The sequence below is a fragment of the Felis catus genome, chromosome B2, assembly GCF_018350175.1.
Source record: "Felis catus isolate Fca126 chromosome B2, F.catus_Fca126_mat1.0, whole genome shotgun sequence".
In the NCBI taxonomy this organism is placed as follows: domain Eukaryota; kingdom Metazoa; phylum Chordata; class Mammalia; order Carnivora; family Felidae; genus Felis; species Felis catus.
The window spans coordinates 102400022-102417894 of NC_058372.1; the positions used below are offsets into that span (position 1 = coordinate 102400022).

The 17873-nt window shown below is 41.7% G+C and overlaps 1 protein-coding gene, 2 long non-coding RNA genes and 1 pseudogene across 3 annotated transcripts in view; 2 read left to right on the plus strand and 2 right to left on the minus strand.

The window, feature by feature from the left end:
* HDAC2 (histone deacetylase 2) overlaps nucleotides 1-373 on the minus strand; it is a 29765-nt gene extending 29392 nt beyond the window's left edge. Inside the window, exon 1 of the mRNA XM_023254274.2 lies at nucleotides 239-373. Within this exon, the coding sequence (XP_023110042.1) occupies nucleotides 239-290 (52 nt within the window). The 5' untranslated portion in view covers nucleotides 291-373. The remainder of the gene's footprint in view (nucleotides 1-238) is intronic.
* Nucleotides 1-17873, plus strand: part of LOC109499853 — a 58322-nt gene that overhangs the window by 706 nt on the left and 39743 nt on the right. The gene's annotated exons all lie outside the window — the stretch shown is intronic.
* LOC123385518 lies at nucleotides 671-16417 on the plus strand. The gene is made up of 2 exons (XR_006598193.1): nucleotides 671-1031; nucleotides 14386-16417. It is a non-coding gene; the product is annotated as an uncharacterized LOC123385518 (long non-coding RNA).
* On the minus strand, nucleotides 10914-11001 carry LOC111560677 (annotated as a pseudogene).

Consider the following 17873-nt stretch of genomic DNA (forward strand, 5'->3'; position numbering starts at 1 on the left):
AGGGGGCCGTCCACCTGGCACCCGCCGCAGAGCCGGCGGGGGCCGCTCGCCGCGGAGGGGCTCCCCCTGACGGCGTCGGGTCGGGAATGGGTTAAGATGCGGCCAGACGTCGGTCCCTCCTCCTTCCCACCCCTCAGCACCGGCGCCCACTCGCTTCGGCGGCCGCGGAGTCCGGCTCGGCTCCCGGCCTGGCTCCCCAGCCCTGCCCGCCCACCCTGCCGCCGGCCCGGCCTCTCACCATCGTAGTAGTAGCAGACTTTCTTCTTGCCGCCTCCCTGACTGTACGCCATGGGCTCCCCGGCCACCGCCGCCTCCGGGCTCCGGCTCCTCCTCCTGCTGCTGCTGCTGCTGCCGCCGCGGCTAGGCGGGGAAAGAAAAGGGCTGGGGCGAAGGTGGGGGTGGCAGTCCCGCGGGGAAGGGCCAGCCGAAGGGAGGAGAGGAGGGGGTGCCGGGAGGTCTCGGTACCGCCCGGCCGAGGGGGCCGAGAGCGCGGAGCGGGGGGTGGCAGCGGCGCCAACTCGCGACACTGGGGAGGGGGAGGGGGCAGCCAAACCACCTCCGGAGGCCGAGGGGAGGTGGGACGCGTCCACTGTGGCCTTCACGGGGGGGAAAGAGGGGTCCGACTAGAAAAAGAATCCTTGTCAGCCTTGAGATAAGAGGCCTTCTAATGCTGAATAACTTGTGGAGAGCGGCGCCAAATGCAGTCGTGAAACGAGAAAAATAGTCAGGCTATCACTCCACAAGTAGCTAAAGGGAGTGTGGCGCCGGGTGAGCGCTCCCCCCTCACAATCTTCGCACAGTGGTTGCGCCTATTCGGAGTCTGCGCAATCGCGCCTCCCCAACCGTAGCCTTGGCCGCCTAGACACCCTCCGCGTCGTCCCACGCCGCTCCCCTCCCCCACTGTCGCGAAGCTCCCGCCCGAGCGGACCACGTGCCGGGAACCGGGCGGGGAGAGACCACTCTTGCACCCCTTCCGGCCTCTTCGAACACGCCGGGCTGCAGCCCATGGTCCCTGGGCCGGGTCGCCTCAGGTTTCTCGTTTGTTCATTTATTCTTTATTTTTTGTTGATAATTGCTCCGAGGTTGCGATCTGTTAAGGGGACCTAATACAGACAATAAGTAGTACAGTACTGCCTGGTTTTGAATGAGTATTTATAGAATGCATTTACATCAGGGCGTAAAGCACAGTGGTAAGCATTTGCACTTACAATATTTTCATTGATACCTATTTATAAAAGCTACCTGGTAGACCATTTAAGACTCCCCCAAACACTGAGATGTAAGTATTATTCCTGTTTCTTCTTTAGTAAGCTACTTGGTCGTCTCCACTGTTGATCCAGGGTTTGAATTCATTCAGTCTTCCCCCCCCCCCCCAAATCCACACATCCATACTGCTGCTGCTGGTTGGACACTAGAAGATTGGAGCAGAATGCTAAAACACTTTCAAAACTCATGGAAGCGATAAATACCTGTGTCTGATCAATAGGTCAACAAACATTTGTCAAGCACCTATTGTAAGCCAACCACATTGCATTGTGAGGGGTGGGGGCTTCTGACAGTCTACAGTGTAGCACTCTTATTCCAACTATATCTTGTACAGTTTTCTCCCAAACACCCATACACGAATACACACTCTCTTCCATAGCCTCACCAAAAAAAAAAAAAAAAAAAAAAAAGGCCTTATTGAAGCAGGAGCCATTTGGAGCCACTAGCAAAAATATCTTCTTGATTTTGCTATTGACTTCAAAATCCTCTGGGGCGCCTGGGTGGCGCAGTCGGTTGAGCGTCCGACTTCAGCCAGGTCACGATCTCCCAGTCCGGGAGTTCGAGCCCCGCGTCAGGCTCTGGGCTGATGGCTCAGAGCCTGGAGCCTGTTTCCGATTCTGTGCCGCCCTCTCTCTCTGCCCCTACCCCCGTTCATGCTCTGTCTCTCTCTGTCCGAAAAATAAATAAAAAAACGTTGAAAAAATTAAAAAAAAAAAATCCTCAAGGTATTTATACTTAAAAAAGCAATTTTCCTGGATCTCACCCCAAGAAGTTTAAGAAAAGTCCAGAGTAACCCCTTTTCCCAAGTCTGTATTTTTAACAAGCATACCAGGTAACTGATGCAGTTGGTACAAGAACCACAGTGTGAGAAACATTGGCTTAAGTTTAATTACAAGGTATTGACTTTAAAGTTTTACTCTATCAAGTCCAAAATCAACTTGGTAGATTCTGAGCAAAAACTAATATTCTTCTCAGATTCAGCATAGTGAAGTCTGAAATGAGATTTTATTTACTTCAGGAAAATTTCCCTGACTCTACCTACCTCCTTGACCCCAAATCTTTCTTTGCCCCTCATGTAGTTCTTGGGACTAGTACTGCTCTAGCTCAACACCACGTTAAGATTGCTCACAACTTCTTTTAACTTCTGATTAGAATAGAGGTTAGCCAGAGGAAGGACTATGTCTGTCTTGCATGCAATTTTATCTCTGTGCCTATGACATGGGGCAAGTCACTTAAACTTTTTTTGGTCTGAATTGCCTTATCTGTAAAATGAGGCAGGATCACTTAAAGAATAGTTCCTCATATGAATACTGAGTGGCTCAAATAAGAAAGTTAATATGGAATAGTTTTTAAACAGTGAGAACTTTGTAAATATAAGGGATTATTATGATTGTTATTACAATACTGGTAATAATAATCATTGTTTGCACCCACAGCATTTAGCTTTGAATGTGTGAGATGAGCCTGGGCATATATCTTAACTGTTGAGGAACTTGTTATGTTATTTATTATTTAATAATTTTAAACTAATTGAAGCAAATTATTTTACCCTTAGAAACTAGCATTGGAGAAGGATATCTTACCCAGTGACAAGAGCTGACCAAGTGAATTATGTGCCTAAACGTCATAATGAACTGTAGATTATCAAACATTCTATCAGAATTGACAAACTCTAATTTCATTTACCGTATTCAAACTCATCTGTCAGAAACCTTTTTACCATCAGAAAAAAGAAAGTCTTTTGGGTGCCTGGGTGGCTCAGTTGGTTGGGCATCCATCTTTGGCTCGAGTCATGAACTTGCAGTTTGTGAGTTCAAGCCCCATGTCCAGCTGTGTGCTAACAGCTCAGAGGCTGGAGCCTGCTTTGGATTCTCTGTCTCCCTCTCTCTCTCTCTCTCTGCCCCTCCCCCTCTCACGCTCTGTCTCTGTCTCTTTTTCTCAAAAATAAATAAACATAAAAAAAAGAGTTTTAGACAATATATAGGAGAAGGAAACAAGTTGAAAACAAGGTTAATTCATAGAATGTGTAATTGAGGATTGTCTTTATTCTTTTTTTTTTTTACATTATTTTTTAAATGTTCATTTATTTGCAGGGGGAGGGGCAGGGAGAGAGGGGGAGAGAGGATCCAAAGTAGGCTCCTCACTGACAGCAGGGAGCCCAGTGTGGGGTTGAATTCAGAACCACGAGATCCTGACCTGAGCCAAAGCTGGACACTCAACCAACTGAGCCACCCAAGGGCCTGGAGGATTGTCTTTATTCTTAAACTATTTTTCTTCGGTTTCTACTTCGTCTACATGGACATATCTTTATAATCTTGAAGATGTTTAGTACTTTGAGATTATTCAGTGAAAGGATCTGTTAAACATAATTGGATTATTTTGACTATTTAGAACTGATTGACTAGAAACTATTTAGATTATTTAGAAATCGATTGTTTAAAAAAAAAAACGGAAAACAATTGTCTCGGCTTATGCTAAAAATGAAACCCTGCTACCAACTGCAGCAGATAGTTTAATTTTTAGTTACTATAAAAGAATTGTTCATATAAGCTTGTTTCTACTCTAAGGGAAATTTAGATTTCTTGGTGTTAAATTCTATGTAGCAATTCCATAAGGTAGTACAGAAGGTAGAGAAGTAGAATTACTAACATGAGGGTGCTGTCACACACTAAACCAGCCTCAAGCTGAATTTTGATTTCCCTAGAAACATGGTTCCTATTTTTACCCAGTACTATAAGCTATAACTCATTAATCTGAACAGTAGCACCAAATAATGAAACATTATTGTGCTCTTTGAGCTGTGCATTTGTGTAATAAAATTTTAAATTTCCCATTTTTATTAAAAATAGATTTTTGAATCATAGCTTATCTACTAAATTATTCTGTTGCATTACACTTTCCCTGTCACCCCTCTTAGCTTCTTAGCTGATGGATGCTTTGCTTCTGTCCCTTAAAACATAGTATTACTTTCATCCAGCCCATCTACTTACACATATTTTCTAGAAAAATTCTATACCCATGCTTTATCTGGGAAAATCTATTTGCTAGTGTCTCCCAATCACCCAACACTTGTATCTTAATTCTTCATCTTTCCTCTCAAATTTTTTAACTTTCCTTCAAATCTGATAATTATTTCTCTCTACTTAGCACAGAACTGTACAAATGGAGGTAGAGGATGTGTGTTGGGACCACTGAGTGAAAAGCTCAATAATGAGGATCATGGAGCAGAATGGTGGGACCTGGGTCCTTGAAGACCTCATTTATATCTGTACCAGACCTGGACTGTCCACCTCCTGACTTCTGGTTACATGCAGGGAAAAAAGACATATCAAAACAAGTATTTGGGTAAACCACTGTAGTCCGGACTTTGTTAAATGCAGTTGGATACAATCCTACTTCATGTAAAATATACATTAGGAGTTAGTGGCTTTTGGTGATTTCCAGTTAGAAATTACAGATTTCTGTGGAGAGACAGCTTTCCTTGGGTTTTGAACATCTTGAGAGTGGAGGTACTGAATGCCCTTTTTTCCAAACAATCCATTCAAAGATGTTTGTATAATGAACAGCTTTGGAAGATAAGAGAAAGTGACTCCCTCTGGGGCAAAGGCAGGGCACGCGTACTACCCATTATAAAAGATTCAGGTTCTCTAAGTTCAGGGTTCATCTCCTATAACGCAACACGCTACAAGTGTGTCATCTGGTCCTCTTCCTCATGACCTGTAGGAATTGGGGCTTGGCCACAGCACAAAACATAATACTTATACTCTGGTCACTGCTATTGCTTTGAATAATAAATTACCTTTGCCTTTGGCACAGGAGTCTTGTGTCTATGAAACTGTGGTTGTCTAGCTTGTTAGCTTGCAAATAGTGTAAAATCTCAGACCCTTCACATTTCTTGACAGTTTTTAGTGATGAGATTGGGGGGCTGATAAAGACATGGCTTACTAAAAAGGAAGGATGAGAGCCTTGTCAACCAGCAGAATTTGAGGGAAGTCCATGGAAATTGGTAGCAAACATTTGACCAGATTATACAGTCAACTGGGAATTACATGGCCCTCCACTGTATTGCCTGTTAATGAAGAGGAACTGGGGGGCTTGCAGGCTGAATACCAACCAGTAGGTTTAAAGACAGGTGGCTGCACAGTATCCTGCTTGTGTAGCTTTCCTCCAGGTGGGGGTACTTCTTCACCATGTTGGAGACACAGCCAACCTGTGTTTTCAGACTTAGGTTGATCCCACTAGCGATCCCCAACAGTTGTAATAAATAATAACTTGATTTCTGGGGATACCCTGTCCACTCCCAGAACTATGCTTCTTGAATGGAAGTCAGGTATTAATTTTACCGCTTCCAAGGTCACAGTAACGTGCACCCTAGCTATGGTCATAAGAGACTTTGAAGTGTTTAAGGACCCACCAGTAGATTGCATAGGTTTCAGATGACAGTGGAGATCTCTTTGAAACAGGGCCACCCTTAGTTATTTGGAGGAACTTCCCAGAAGGATAACTGACTCCTTTATGTGCACTCTGTGGTTGATTATCCTGATGATGTCAGGCAATTAGAAAAGATGGTAAGAAATTTGTCCCTGAGTTTAGCTCAAGTGATCAGTGATGCCACCGAAGCCTTAGAAAGCAGTGAGGTCTGCCTCAACTCACCAGCCAGGGTTGTTATAGATGATAGAATTACCCTAGGTGGCAGGTTTTGAACCATCCTTAATACATCAGCTGAACTGGATTAATGCCTCAGACCAGATAGAAAGGTCAAATCAGAATCATAAGGAAAAAAGCCAGTGACCCGATGGTTTATGGGATTTCAGGAACCTTGGGGCATGCCTGAGGTCAATACTACAGATTGGTCTCCTCCTGCTGCTTGGCTGTCAGTGACAGGGCCTTAATTAAACGCTATATGAGACAAAATGAATGAAGCCTCTGCTAGTCAGATTAATCAGAGTGGTTAATGGTAATATATCCATGTGAAAGTTTGAGTTCTGTCAAGAACACGTAGGGTAGATTGTTAGAAGAGGCCGGTCCCTGCACATTCTTGCTGAGTGTCCTGTACATTCTTGCTGAGTATGCCAGGTTGCAAGACTTCTCTGTCTCCTGAGACTAAGCAGTTTCTGTAGCTAGTCACATAGATATCTAAGTAGGAAGGTGACATATCATGACTAATGTGTAAGTGCTCACTCTCAGGGTCAGGGAGACTGGTTTGCTTACTGCTTGCTCGGAAATCTGGGCCCTTGGTCCCGGGTTTCTCTTTTGCAGTACAACCCACTCTGTGTGCAGGTTTCATCTGGGTTGTTATGTATTCTTTCTGGGACTTAGGAGACAAGAGAAACTGAAAAAAAATGGGTTGATGCTCATTCAGTTTTGCTATGCTGTGAGCAGTGAAGTACTTTGTCTCTGATCCGGGAATCTCCTGACTTCAGCCAGAGTCCATGAAACTTTAACAGGTTAACTTAACTCACTTGCAAGATGCGATAAAATCTCAAGGGCTTGACAGTTCATGACCATGTAATGCCAAAGCATTGTTAGCAATGAGAAATTTTTCCTTATACTGTGAACCCACAGATATATCCAGCTTACGGTGAATTCTAGATTCTTCTTTCCAGTCATGGGTGGAGCAGGGGGGAACATGTAAAAATTCCTAGCACATTACCTCTGGATGAGTTTTATTGGAAAACTATCAGATCGTTAGTTAGGAGAGGAAAATTGAGATGCTTTTATCCCATTTGTGCTAATGTGAATACAAAGATGTTGAAGTATTCATCAAAAGCACTTAAATAGAATCACAAATTGTTGAAGATTCAGTATCTTTTTTGTGTGAACACGGACAGGGAATGCTGACAATCTAGAATAGATATTGTTCAGCAGCAGTGAAGGTTACCTTCTCTTGCTCTCTTCTAACTGACCATTTTTTTCTTTTTTCTAATTTTATTGAGATATAATGCACCTGCGACCTTGTTTTCTTTTTCATCCAAATTTTGCATTGCCATGCTCTAAGACATTACCACACCTTCCTTTATGTAACAATGACCAACACCCAAGTGCGCGTAACGGTACAGACTGCATTGTTTAGTGCTGTCCTTTTTTCTATAGTAATGTCTTCTCATTTTGTAAAGCATTAAACTTTTACTGTAGACTCCGGTCTTAGTTGAGCTAGTGGCAAATGTGCTTCACCGGATGTTCATGGCTGATGGCCTGGTATCATAATTTTGCCTCCTTGCTTTACGGGGATAATTTGATGCTAGTTTTTAAAGTCTGTTGATATAATAAATGCTTACATTTGTTGGTATATTAGTCTTTTAAAAGCATCTTTCAGGCAAAACTTTTAAAAACAGTCTGTTAAGGCTTGGATTTTTTTTTTCTTTCCCCTCCATCACTTGCTTTCCCCTCCAATACACTTTTATTGTATTTCATTTATGATGGTAGGTTAATTACCCAAATACATTTTCATTTCTTCTTATGCTTAAATAATAAGTATTTGTATGAGGTTTGACTCAAGAAAAGATCTCACTTAAAAATAAGACAGATAATATCTAAATTCATATAGCATTGTCCTAACCCCTCTTCCCTAGCTGTCCACCTTTATCCTCCAGCATCCTATGTGCGGTTTATATGTTAGCATCTATATTTTTTTCTTATTCATACTTATTTACCTTTACAAAATTATAAGATCCTTGAGGGCATATGTATTAGTTTACTCGGGCTGCAATAACACAATACCATAAATTAAGTGGCTTAAACAATAGAAATTTATTTTCTCACAATTTTGGAGGCTAGAAGCCTAAGATAAAGGTATTGGCAGGTTTAGTTTCTTCTGAGTCCTCTTTCTTTGGCTTGCAGATGGCTGGCTTTTCGCTGTGTCATCACATGGTCATCCCTTTGTGTTGTCTGTGACCTAACCTCTTTTGTAAGGGCACCATACAAAAAGTCTTATTGGGGGTGCCTGGGTGGCTCAGTTGGTTAAGCATCTGACTTCAGCTCAGGTCATGACTCACAGTTTCTCAGTTTGAGCCCCACATCAGGTTCTGTGCTAACAGCTCAGAGCCTGGAGCCTGCTCCAGTCTGTCTCTCTCTCTGTCTCTCTCTGTCTGTCTGCCTCTCCCCTGCTCTCACTCTCTCTCTCTCAAAAATAAACACTGAAAAAATAAAGTCTTATTGGATTAGTACCAAACCTAACAGCCCCATTTTAACTCACCTCTTTAAAGGTCCTAACTCCAAATACATCACATTCAGAGGTTCTAGGGGTTAGGACTTGGACATATGAACTGTAATGGAACACAAGTCAGTCCATAACAGGAGGGAAACTTGTGTTATAAGTCTTCAAATTTTGGATGACTGATGTAAATGTACACATCATAATGTTCTAAAATTAATTCAGGCCTTTGTAATGCATCAAAATAGCCCCACTTATGCTACAACTACTCTATAAAATACATCAAAATAATCCCTTGAAGCCTCCTAGATAAGAGTATTATATTGGTCAAGGGTCTTGGTTGCCAGTTCTGGTGATGATAAGCAAAACAGAATGTATGAGAAGGGTATAGATGGCTCAAGAAGTTGATGGGAAAGCAAGAGGAACAGGCTTGGAAAATTGAGAAGAATCAACCAGTAAGACGGATGATAAAACACAGCTAAATATCTTCATATGCGAGGTCTGGTTATGAGGGTGCTTTCTCCGTGGACATTGGAAACTGTCACTGCTAACAATCACCAAACCCAGCTTAAGACCCTGGAGTTAGCTGCCACTTCGTGCACTGTCCCTGCCTTCTCTGTGTGTTAACTTCAGCACAAAAGTCCTGGGCAGGAGCACCCAATAAATGGTTCTTAGGTTATATGCTCTAGCTGTCAGGAATCAATGGAAGTGAAGTGTGTGGTCTTTTGGTAGAAGATGGGAGCATGGCTCCCACTAAAATACATCAATGACAGGCTGCCCAAACACAAGAAGAGGGTCAAAATGCTGGTCAGCCCAAAAGTGTCCACCTCAGCTATTAGCCTCTTGATAGCAAATGACATATAATTAACTCTGATGGTTTTCTCTATCTTGTACTGAAGGTCTCATCTTTCTCTTTATAAAATAACTTCGAAAACTTAACTTTTATTATAATGTATTCAACTAGAAAATGAGCCATTTGTGTAGAAAATAAAAAAAAATTACTGGTAATCTCATAGACATCTAACATAGGCCATTTTGGTGGTTAATTTTATGTGTCACCTTGCTGGGACCACAGTTCTGAGATATTCAGACATTCTGGATGTTTCTGAGTGATGGTTAGTTTTACCTGTCAACTTAATTGAGCCACGGAATGCTGAGATACTTGGTTAACCATTATTCTGGGTCTTTCTGTGAGGATGTTTCTAGGTGGGATTAAGATTTGAACCAGTAGGTTGAGTAAAGCAGACTGCCTTCCATAATGTGTTTGGGCCCCATCCAGTTAGTTAAAGTTCTGATTGGAACAAAAGACTGACTTCCTCCCGAGCAAGAGGGAATTCTGCCAGCAGATGGCCTTCAGACTTGAACTGCAATATTCACTCCTGGGTCTCTAGCCTTTGGACTTGAAATTCAGCATCACCTCTTTCCTGGGTCTCCAGCCTGCTGACCCACCCTGCAGATTGTGGGCGTGCCCATCTCCATAATTGTAGGAGCTAATGCCTTAAAATATATCTTTTTAAAGATACACACATCTTATTGATTCTGTTTCTTTAGAGAACCTGACTAATAAAATCATAAAGATAGAATGAGTACTGTGTCACTGAAGAGTAAGCTGTATACTGCATGACTGAAATCTGATGCACTTCAGCTCTCTTATGTTAATGCTTTCTTTAAGCTATTAGCATACCACAGAAACTAAAGAAGAAAAGAACTGCATAGGTTATGCAGTTTTTATATTTTGCTGAGTTTCCCTCTACACTGTATTTCCAAGTACTTTAAAAGTACTTATAACAGGCAATAAAGATTTTCGCTACACCCACCGGAAAATTATTCAGTGTCTTTATAATAAAAATCTACCAGAATTTAGCTTAGCTTATTTTATTCTATTAAATAAATATTTCCCGTTAAATTATTTCCCTTATTAGTTACTGCTTTCAGTTACATTACTTGCAAACACTCATTGGCTAGGTAGGATGGAATCAGCGTTAATTATTCATCTTGCTTTTACTTCCTCAATTATTTTTCTACTAAAATTTTAAGATAATAGGAAATACCTAAAATTGTAGATTCCCTAAAAATTTATTTATAAATTGAACTTTTGGTATCTTAAAGTTGCATATTAAATAATTTAAAAAGTAACCTTGCTGGAATTTTCTAATTATAAAAATGCTTGCCCTAAGTACTTAGTTGGTGCCCGGCAAAATTTCCTTCCCTTTTTCTCCCTTCCTCCTTTCTTTCCTTTTCTGTTTCTTTCTGAACTATCTATCCTTTCAAGTCTCTTTTGCTAACATCATAGTTATCGTCCTAGAATGGTTTCTTTAATGTGAATTTTTGTGCATTTTATCAATTTTGATCCCCAAATATTTGGAACTTATTCTGGGAAAAAATGTTGATGCCCTTAATGTAATGTGATTATTACAAAGATGTTTAATAACAACTTTATAATTTTTGATCAGTGTTCATGTTAGACAAAAGAACTGTGCTATTTTTTTTTTTTTTTAATATGGAACGTTTCAGGATTGTGTGTCACTCTTGTGCAGAGGACATGCTGCTATTCTCTGTATCATTCCAATTTTAATGTTTTATTTTTTTTATTTTTGAGAGAGAGAGAGAACGGGGGAGGGGCAGAGAGAGAGGGAGGCACAGAATTTGAAGCAGCCTCCAGGCTTTGGCTTCCAGCACAGAGCCCCACACAGGGCTCGAACTCATGAACCATGACCTGAGCCAAAGTCGGATGCTTAACCAATTGAGCCCCCCCAGACGCGCCCCACAGTGGTCCTCTTTTGACAGCACAATTATCATTTCTTACCGAATCACTGAGTCCAAGTTAACTAAGTAAGCTAGCGAGGCCTGACACAGACCTGTCGCCATCATCTTGAAACTGACTGCCTCCAGGCCTCATGCTAGTCTGAAATGGATTAGTACTTGCAACTAAAGTTGATGCATAAAACTTCGGATTATATAGTATTTGAGTTTTGTTTTATATGTGGTTCTATAGAAAAATAAAAAAATGTAAACAGGCCAAAGAAAATCATCTATCACTCATCTCTTTCTAGCCTGAAATAACATTTTGTTGCATGTACTGCCCTACTTTTTAAATGCATACTAAGCTATGTAAGCACAAAAGAAAATACATTATAAAACAAAAGTGGTTTTATCCAACAAAACTATTGGTATACTGTTTGATAAGTGCGTACTGTTTTAAATTTATGTTTTCCCTATCAATAATACATTTCTATATCAATAAATGCAAAACTATTTCATGAATAAAGTAGGATTTGTTTAACCAAACCTCTATTAGATTTTTAAAAATCTTGGGCTCTTATAAAACTGTACCTTCTTTAAATGTATTATAATAGATCTTTGTGCATTTGTCCAATATTTACCTTAAAGAGCTTCTGATATATCGCTATGTTTAGGTCCATTAGAATTATATTATAAAAAGCTGCCTTTATCAAGTATGGGGGAGAATAGCTGTGGTTTTTGTACCACATTTTCCCCTTTTTTTCTGGTTCTTTAGGGGAACTACACCTTGTAACATCTTACTCTGCCTCCCACCTTGGGCCATGATCCTGGAAGGGTTGAATCACATGGCCTCCCTCCTTCCCTCCCAGGCATGTGCTTGTGATCCAAATTGGACCAGAGTATTTCCCCAAACATTGCTGATAGAGCAAATTGAGAGACTTGTCTATCTGCTCTTGGCTGTCTTCCCTGGCACGAAGGAGGAGGCTGTTTGTACAAGGAGCAACTGAGAGAATTAAAGAGGGAAGTAGAAAAGTGATAGATGACAGGAGGGAAGGAAGGAATGAAGGAAAGAAGGAAGGGAGGAAGGGAAGAAGGAAGGAAGGAAAGGAAAGGAAGGAAGGAAGGAAAAAAGGAAAGAAGAAAGGAGGGAAGGATGGAAGGAAGGAAGGAAATATTTGAGCTTCTGTATCTAGCCATGCCTGAGAGTTAGAATTACCTCTGGACTCTTCAGTCGTATGAGCCGATAAATTCACTTTATTATTTTTTTTATTTTTTGCTTATACTAGTTGATTTGGATCTCTGTCTCTTATAACCAAAACAGTCTTGATAATACATGAAGCAATATAAAAAATAAAAGTAATAAAGATTTATCTGTCTTATCAATAAATTATCTGAGTAGCTACACACACATTTTTTTCTATCATGTTGTCCACTATTTTAAAACACAGAATTTCTGCTCTCACGCTTACATGACTTATCACTAGTCTCTACCTACGTAAACATCCAACTTTGAAGGAATGCTGCCCTTTACAGGAACATGACTTTTTCAGAGACTGAAATTTTGGATTAAAAAATTTTTTAAAGTCTGTAAGTATTCACATTTCAAAATGTTGTGCTATAATATATAATAGTCTTTTAAATGCTTCTCATTACAATGGAAATATGATTTCAATTATAACAATTCAGGTTACTAACAACTTTTCAGAACATGAATGATGCAAAAGGACTGTTACATAGCTTTGTTTTGAATTTTTCCCATTCATGAGAACTTACCCAGTTGTATTTTCATCATCTTTTCTTGGCACTTGCTTAGTTTTTGACACAGTTGTTGCACAGGAGCATACAAAGCTTAGGAAGTATGACTGGCAACACCTGGTAAACTCAGGATACAAACACTCTTCCATGTCTTTTTTTTTTTTTTCCTACGGTCTAGTTTGAAAACTCACCTGCCATATTTAATAGGAAGCATAATGTCTCCTTAAAATCTTTCCCCCCAAATTGTTCAAGAACTCTGGGAGATGACTGAGCTCAAAGGTTAATCCTGCCAAATAGAGAAGTCTGTAGTAGCTCTTTTTTGCCACAAGGTGTCACAAAAGGAAGAGCTTGCACAGGCTGATCGCTATGCTGTGGGAGTCCCTTGCTGGTCCAGACCCCTGTCCAGAATCCATGACATCCTCTGTACTTGATGCCTCTTCTCTGAGGGTCACCCATTGTTCCCTAAAGCACAACCAGCCTGTAAGCTTGTTGGATTCAGAGAAGCCTCTAGGAGCAAGTATTGCCTTGTGCCCAAACCAGCCCCATCCCATAAACACGTATGTCCTTTTCTTCTTTTGGGGGGTTTCCCTGGGAAGAGCTTTTTATTTTGACATAATTTGAAACTTTCAGAATATTTGCAAGGATGGGATGAGAAACTTTGGTATACCGTTTCTCCAGATTTGCTAGTTACTCCCACATACATTTTTCTTTTTCTGAACCATTTAAAAGGAGGTTGGAAACATTCCTGTGTGTATTTCCTGAGGGCTAAGACATTCCGCTACATAATTAGAGTAGAATTATCAAAGTTAGGAGATATAATAGTTATGTAATGCTATTGTCTAATTCAGAGTGTATGTTAAGATTTCTACAACTATCCCAGTAATATTTTTATAGTTATTCTCCTCCCTCCCTGCCCCAGTTTAAGATCCAGTCCAGGACCATATATAGCATTTAGCTGAAATGCCTGTTTAATCTCCTTTAATCGGAAACCGGTTTGGGGTTGTTGTTGTATTTTTTTTTTTTTTTGTCTGTCTTCATCTTGCCATTTTTGAGGAGTACAGGCCAATTATTTTATAGAACGTCTTTCTCTTTGTGTTTATCTGATATTTCTTGTTGCTAGATTTCATTGTTTGCAGAAATGCCTCTGAAGTGATGTGTCTTTCTCAGTGTGTTATGCCTGGTGACACATAGTGTCTGTTTCCCTCATTACTGATCATGTTAACTGGCTTATGAACTTGGTTAAGGTAATGCCCACCAGGTTTCTCCACTATATAGCTTTTATTTTTCCCCTTGTGAGGAAGCTATTTCTGAGAAGATGGTTTGAGACTCTCCCTGTGGCTGCTTAGTGTTTTTCCCAGCATAGTGGCCGAGTTCTGTGAATGAGCATGCCAAAAGAACAAAGTAAAAAAAAAAAGAAAATGACATTTTTGTAATCTTGTCTCAGAAGTCATACATCTTCACTTCTACAGAACTTTCTTAGATAAGACAACCACAAAGACGCACCCCAGTTCAACGCCAGGGGACACAGAGCTCATTACGCAATGGGTAAGACGCAAGGTTGCCTTTGGGAAAAAACGGACCGAGAGTGTTGGCAGCTGTTTTTGAAAGATGCTGTGTGACATACTAGGCAACATCATGCCTACGGACTCGTGGCCCTTTTCTCCGAGCGGTGCTTCTCCTCCCGCTGTGTGTTCAATCTGTTTAATTTTAGGCCTCTGAGAACCCTGGACTGAGACTTTACCGCCAATGGATTGGTTGGGGACCCCATCATCTTGTGTGACCCTTGCTGCCACCCAGTGCAGCCATCCAGACGAGAGGTGGCACCTTCCTATGGACCGTGTTGGCAAAGAAGAGAATACAGATGAAAAAGGACCCTCCTCTTGCCTTCTGTCCCAGAGCCGCTTACAGAGAATGGTTGATTTTATGGTCTCCTTGCTCTTCAGGTCCCTCCGGATGTCACTTTTATGCTCTGGTGCTGGGATCTGTGCATGTGTAATAGTTGACTTCTTCCCCCTCCCTGCCCCGAGACCTTCTAAGTCCCATACGGTGAGATTCCCAAGGCAGTAAAAACTTTCCGAGGAAATTCAACAAGTCTCATCCCATTCAAGGAATAGAACATAGGTCAAAACTCATCAAGTTGTATACTTTGACTACGTACAGTTTGTTGTACCTCAATTAATATCTCCCTCAGGTGGAAACTAGAGTACCGTGTACTCTAATGTATGTGTCCATTAGTCATGCTTATAATATGAATAGGTTTTAATTCACTGGTTGGAGGATAAAAACGATTTCACATTTCTTTTTAAGGGACTCCCATTCCCTCTTTCCTTTGTTCTCTTTAGACTCCTTATTGTGATAAATTTAAGACACTGAGGGTACATTGTCCACAAGGGCCACACCTACCATTGTGAAGAAGTCTAATGACCCATTAGAAGTGGACCCTTTGCAGCTCTTCCCGCCACTGGGCCCTCAAGGTGCTGGGTAAGGAAGGCTCTGGCATCAACCACAAATCATGGCCAGGATGAGCCTTCTCTCAGTTTATTCTGAAGCGTGCACATAATCTGTTTCCTTTAACTCTATGCAGATTATTTGTTCCATGTAAACAACCAAGGACACTAATGGGCTACAAAGCATTGCTGTTAGTTAATAATATAATGCAATATCAAATAACCCTAAAGGAGGGTCACCACCTAAATTTCCTTGAACTAAGAACTTTTCTCTCTCTCTCTTTTTTCTTTTTGAGGGAAGGACCTGACTAACTCTATACTTGATGTTTGTTGTTCTCTATAATCCTTAAAACCCTAGGCTGTAGCATCTGTCACAGATTTAAGGTGACCTCAAACTAATCTCTGAGGACAGTGGACAGTTACTAGCTAGCCCTATCTTTGTACAAATAATTCCCTTAAGTTTCCCAAAATGAATGGCAGCCAACCCAATGGCATGGTGTCTTCATCTCTAGGAACTAACACTGCCATCATTCCCTTGCTGAAAAGTAAATATTTTAAGAACTGTTCTGTAAAGAAGCATCACACACAGCAGAGTTAGAAATTGGGAAGTGGCCTTGGGATTGGCAGAGCTCTCTGTACCTTCAAGGGACAGAATTCAGAGGTCCTCACGAAGAGTTTCCCAGAACCTGTCCCATCCCAGTCGTCCTTCCCCAGGGGAAGTCGCTGCATGGATGCCAAATTCGAAGTGCTGAGCCAGAAGTGGAGCGGAACCTAGTTAATGAGTAAGGGGAGTCCAGTGGTCAGCAGCCAAAGTTCTTCAGCTCCTTAATGTTTCCAGTATTAAAGATAAAAACAAACAAAGGCAGTAGGGAGACTTGTCAGGTTGAACTAGCCGTTGCAGGGAGTCCCGCTCGTGCCTCGGTGGGCTGCTTCCAGATGAGTTCAGTTGGCCGATAAGAGGAAGGAGTTCCTCTGAAGTGATTGCAGGGCTGAAAATGTGTGTGTGCCACCATTTGTCATCCAAAGTTGCCTAAAAATAAAGGGACCATGTGAATTCTGCTTCAAAACTGCTTTGTTATTGTTCCAGTCACTCTTCAGTGTTCTGTGTAAACTAAGTCCACTCCTCTTCTCTGACACACGTTCACCTGCTGCGGCACGGGGACGTGCTGGAGCCACCTGTCACTTGTCCTCTGTCATTTATGAGAGGCTTTGAAGTGGTGGTGATAAAGGGGGTTCTCAGGAGCTCCCAGGCTGCCTGTTCCATGGATCCCTCTTCCGTTTCTGCCAGTACATTTGAGGATGATGCCAGGCAGCAGCCTGAAGAAGAGTTGGGAGAGCAGTGAGCAGCTTATGAAGATGGTCCCATGTGCCTGCCCTGGCTTCTTCCTGTCCGCTGCAGCTGTGTGCCTTTGACACCTTCAGGATGGCCACATCATTCGAGGAACACAGCCGGTCATGGGCCACCTAGAGGGCGTGGTCTCCCATGTGCTCATAGTTACTGAGTTCCATGAACTTAAATCTCTTTTCACAGCAGGTATGGGATTTCCGTGAGAGAGCTCCCCATAGGCTACCCAAAGAAGCAGTTACACAGATGGCGGCACTGTGGCTTCTAGCGGTTTACACCCTGAGGTTATCCAGACCCATGAAAGTACACTGAATCCGCCAAAAAGGAAAAAAAAAAAAAAATCTAAATGAGGTAGAGATGGAGCAGTCTTCAGTTAGCAGGAATCTTTGCCACGGAAGGGTTAATGAGGATCTGAGAAGAACCTGAAAACCCAAATGTAAACACTTGCAATTATCTGAGTTCTATGGCCCATGACACCGATTACTTAAGTCACGTGTAATACTTTGCATTTCGCAGTACAGCATTCATGAATTACAGTGTTGGAAAATCTATAGAATAGAACAAGACACTGAATCAGTTAGGATGCTGTGTGTTGGATGTAATTGAAATCCTAACTCAAAGATGGCTTAAACAATAAACACATTTATTATCCCTCCCTAAACGGGGAGTCTAGAACAGGGGGCTGTTCTTCAGGGCCGGTTGATTGAGCAGCTCAGACATTTTCTGAGAGACCAGGTTACTTAGATCACGTTTTCTGCCATCCGCAGAGTCAGCCTCCTTCTAAGGCTGGCATCACTTTTTTTTTTTCATCCAGTGGGAGCGAGAATGACACAGTGGGGTGTAAATCTTTCTCATCAGTTTCCTTGGCCAGACTTGATCACAGGCCCACCCTGAATTGGTAACAGTGGCCATGGGAAAGATATATATATATCTCTTGGTTTAGAGTCCAGAGCTTCCCACTTTGTGCTGGGGATGGGTCAAATGTAGAGATATTGGTCCCTTCGGGCCCCGGGGCTGCCATTTGTTTCGGTCCAGAAGCTGCAGTCACATCTGAGCAGTCATCTCCAGCCAGAGTGGGATATTCCCTTTATCCCACAGCAGCAAACACTGTCATTTTCCATATTTGTCACATCATGAAAAAAATGAAACCTGACGAATTTGTCTA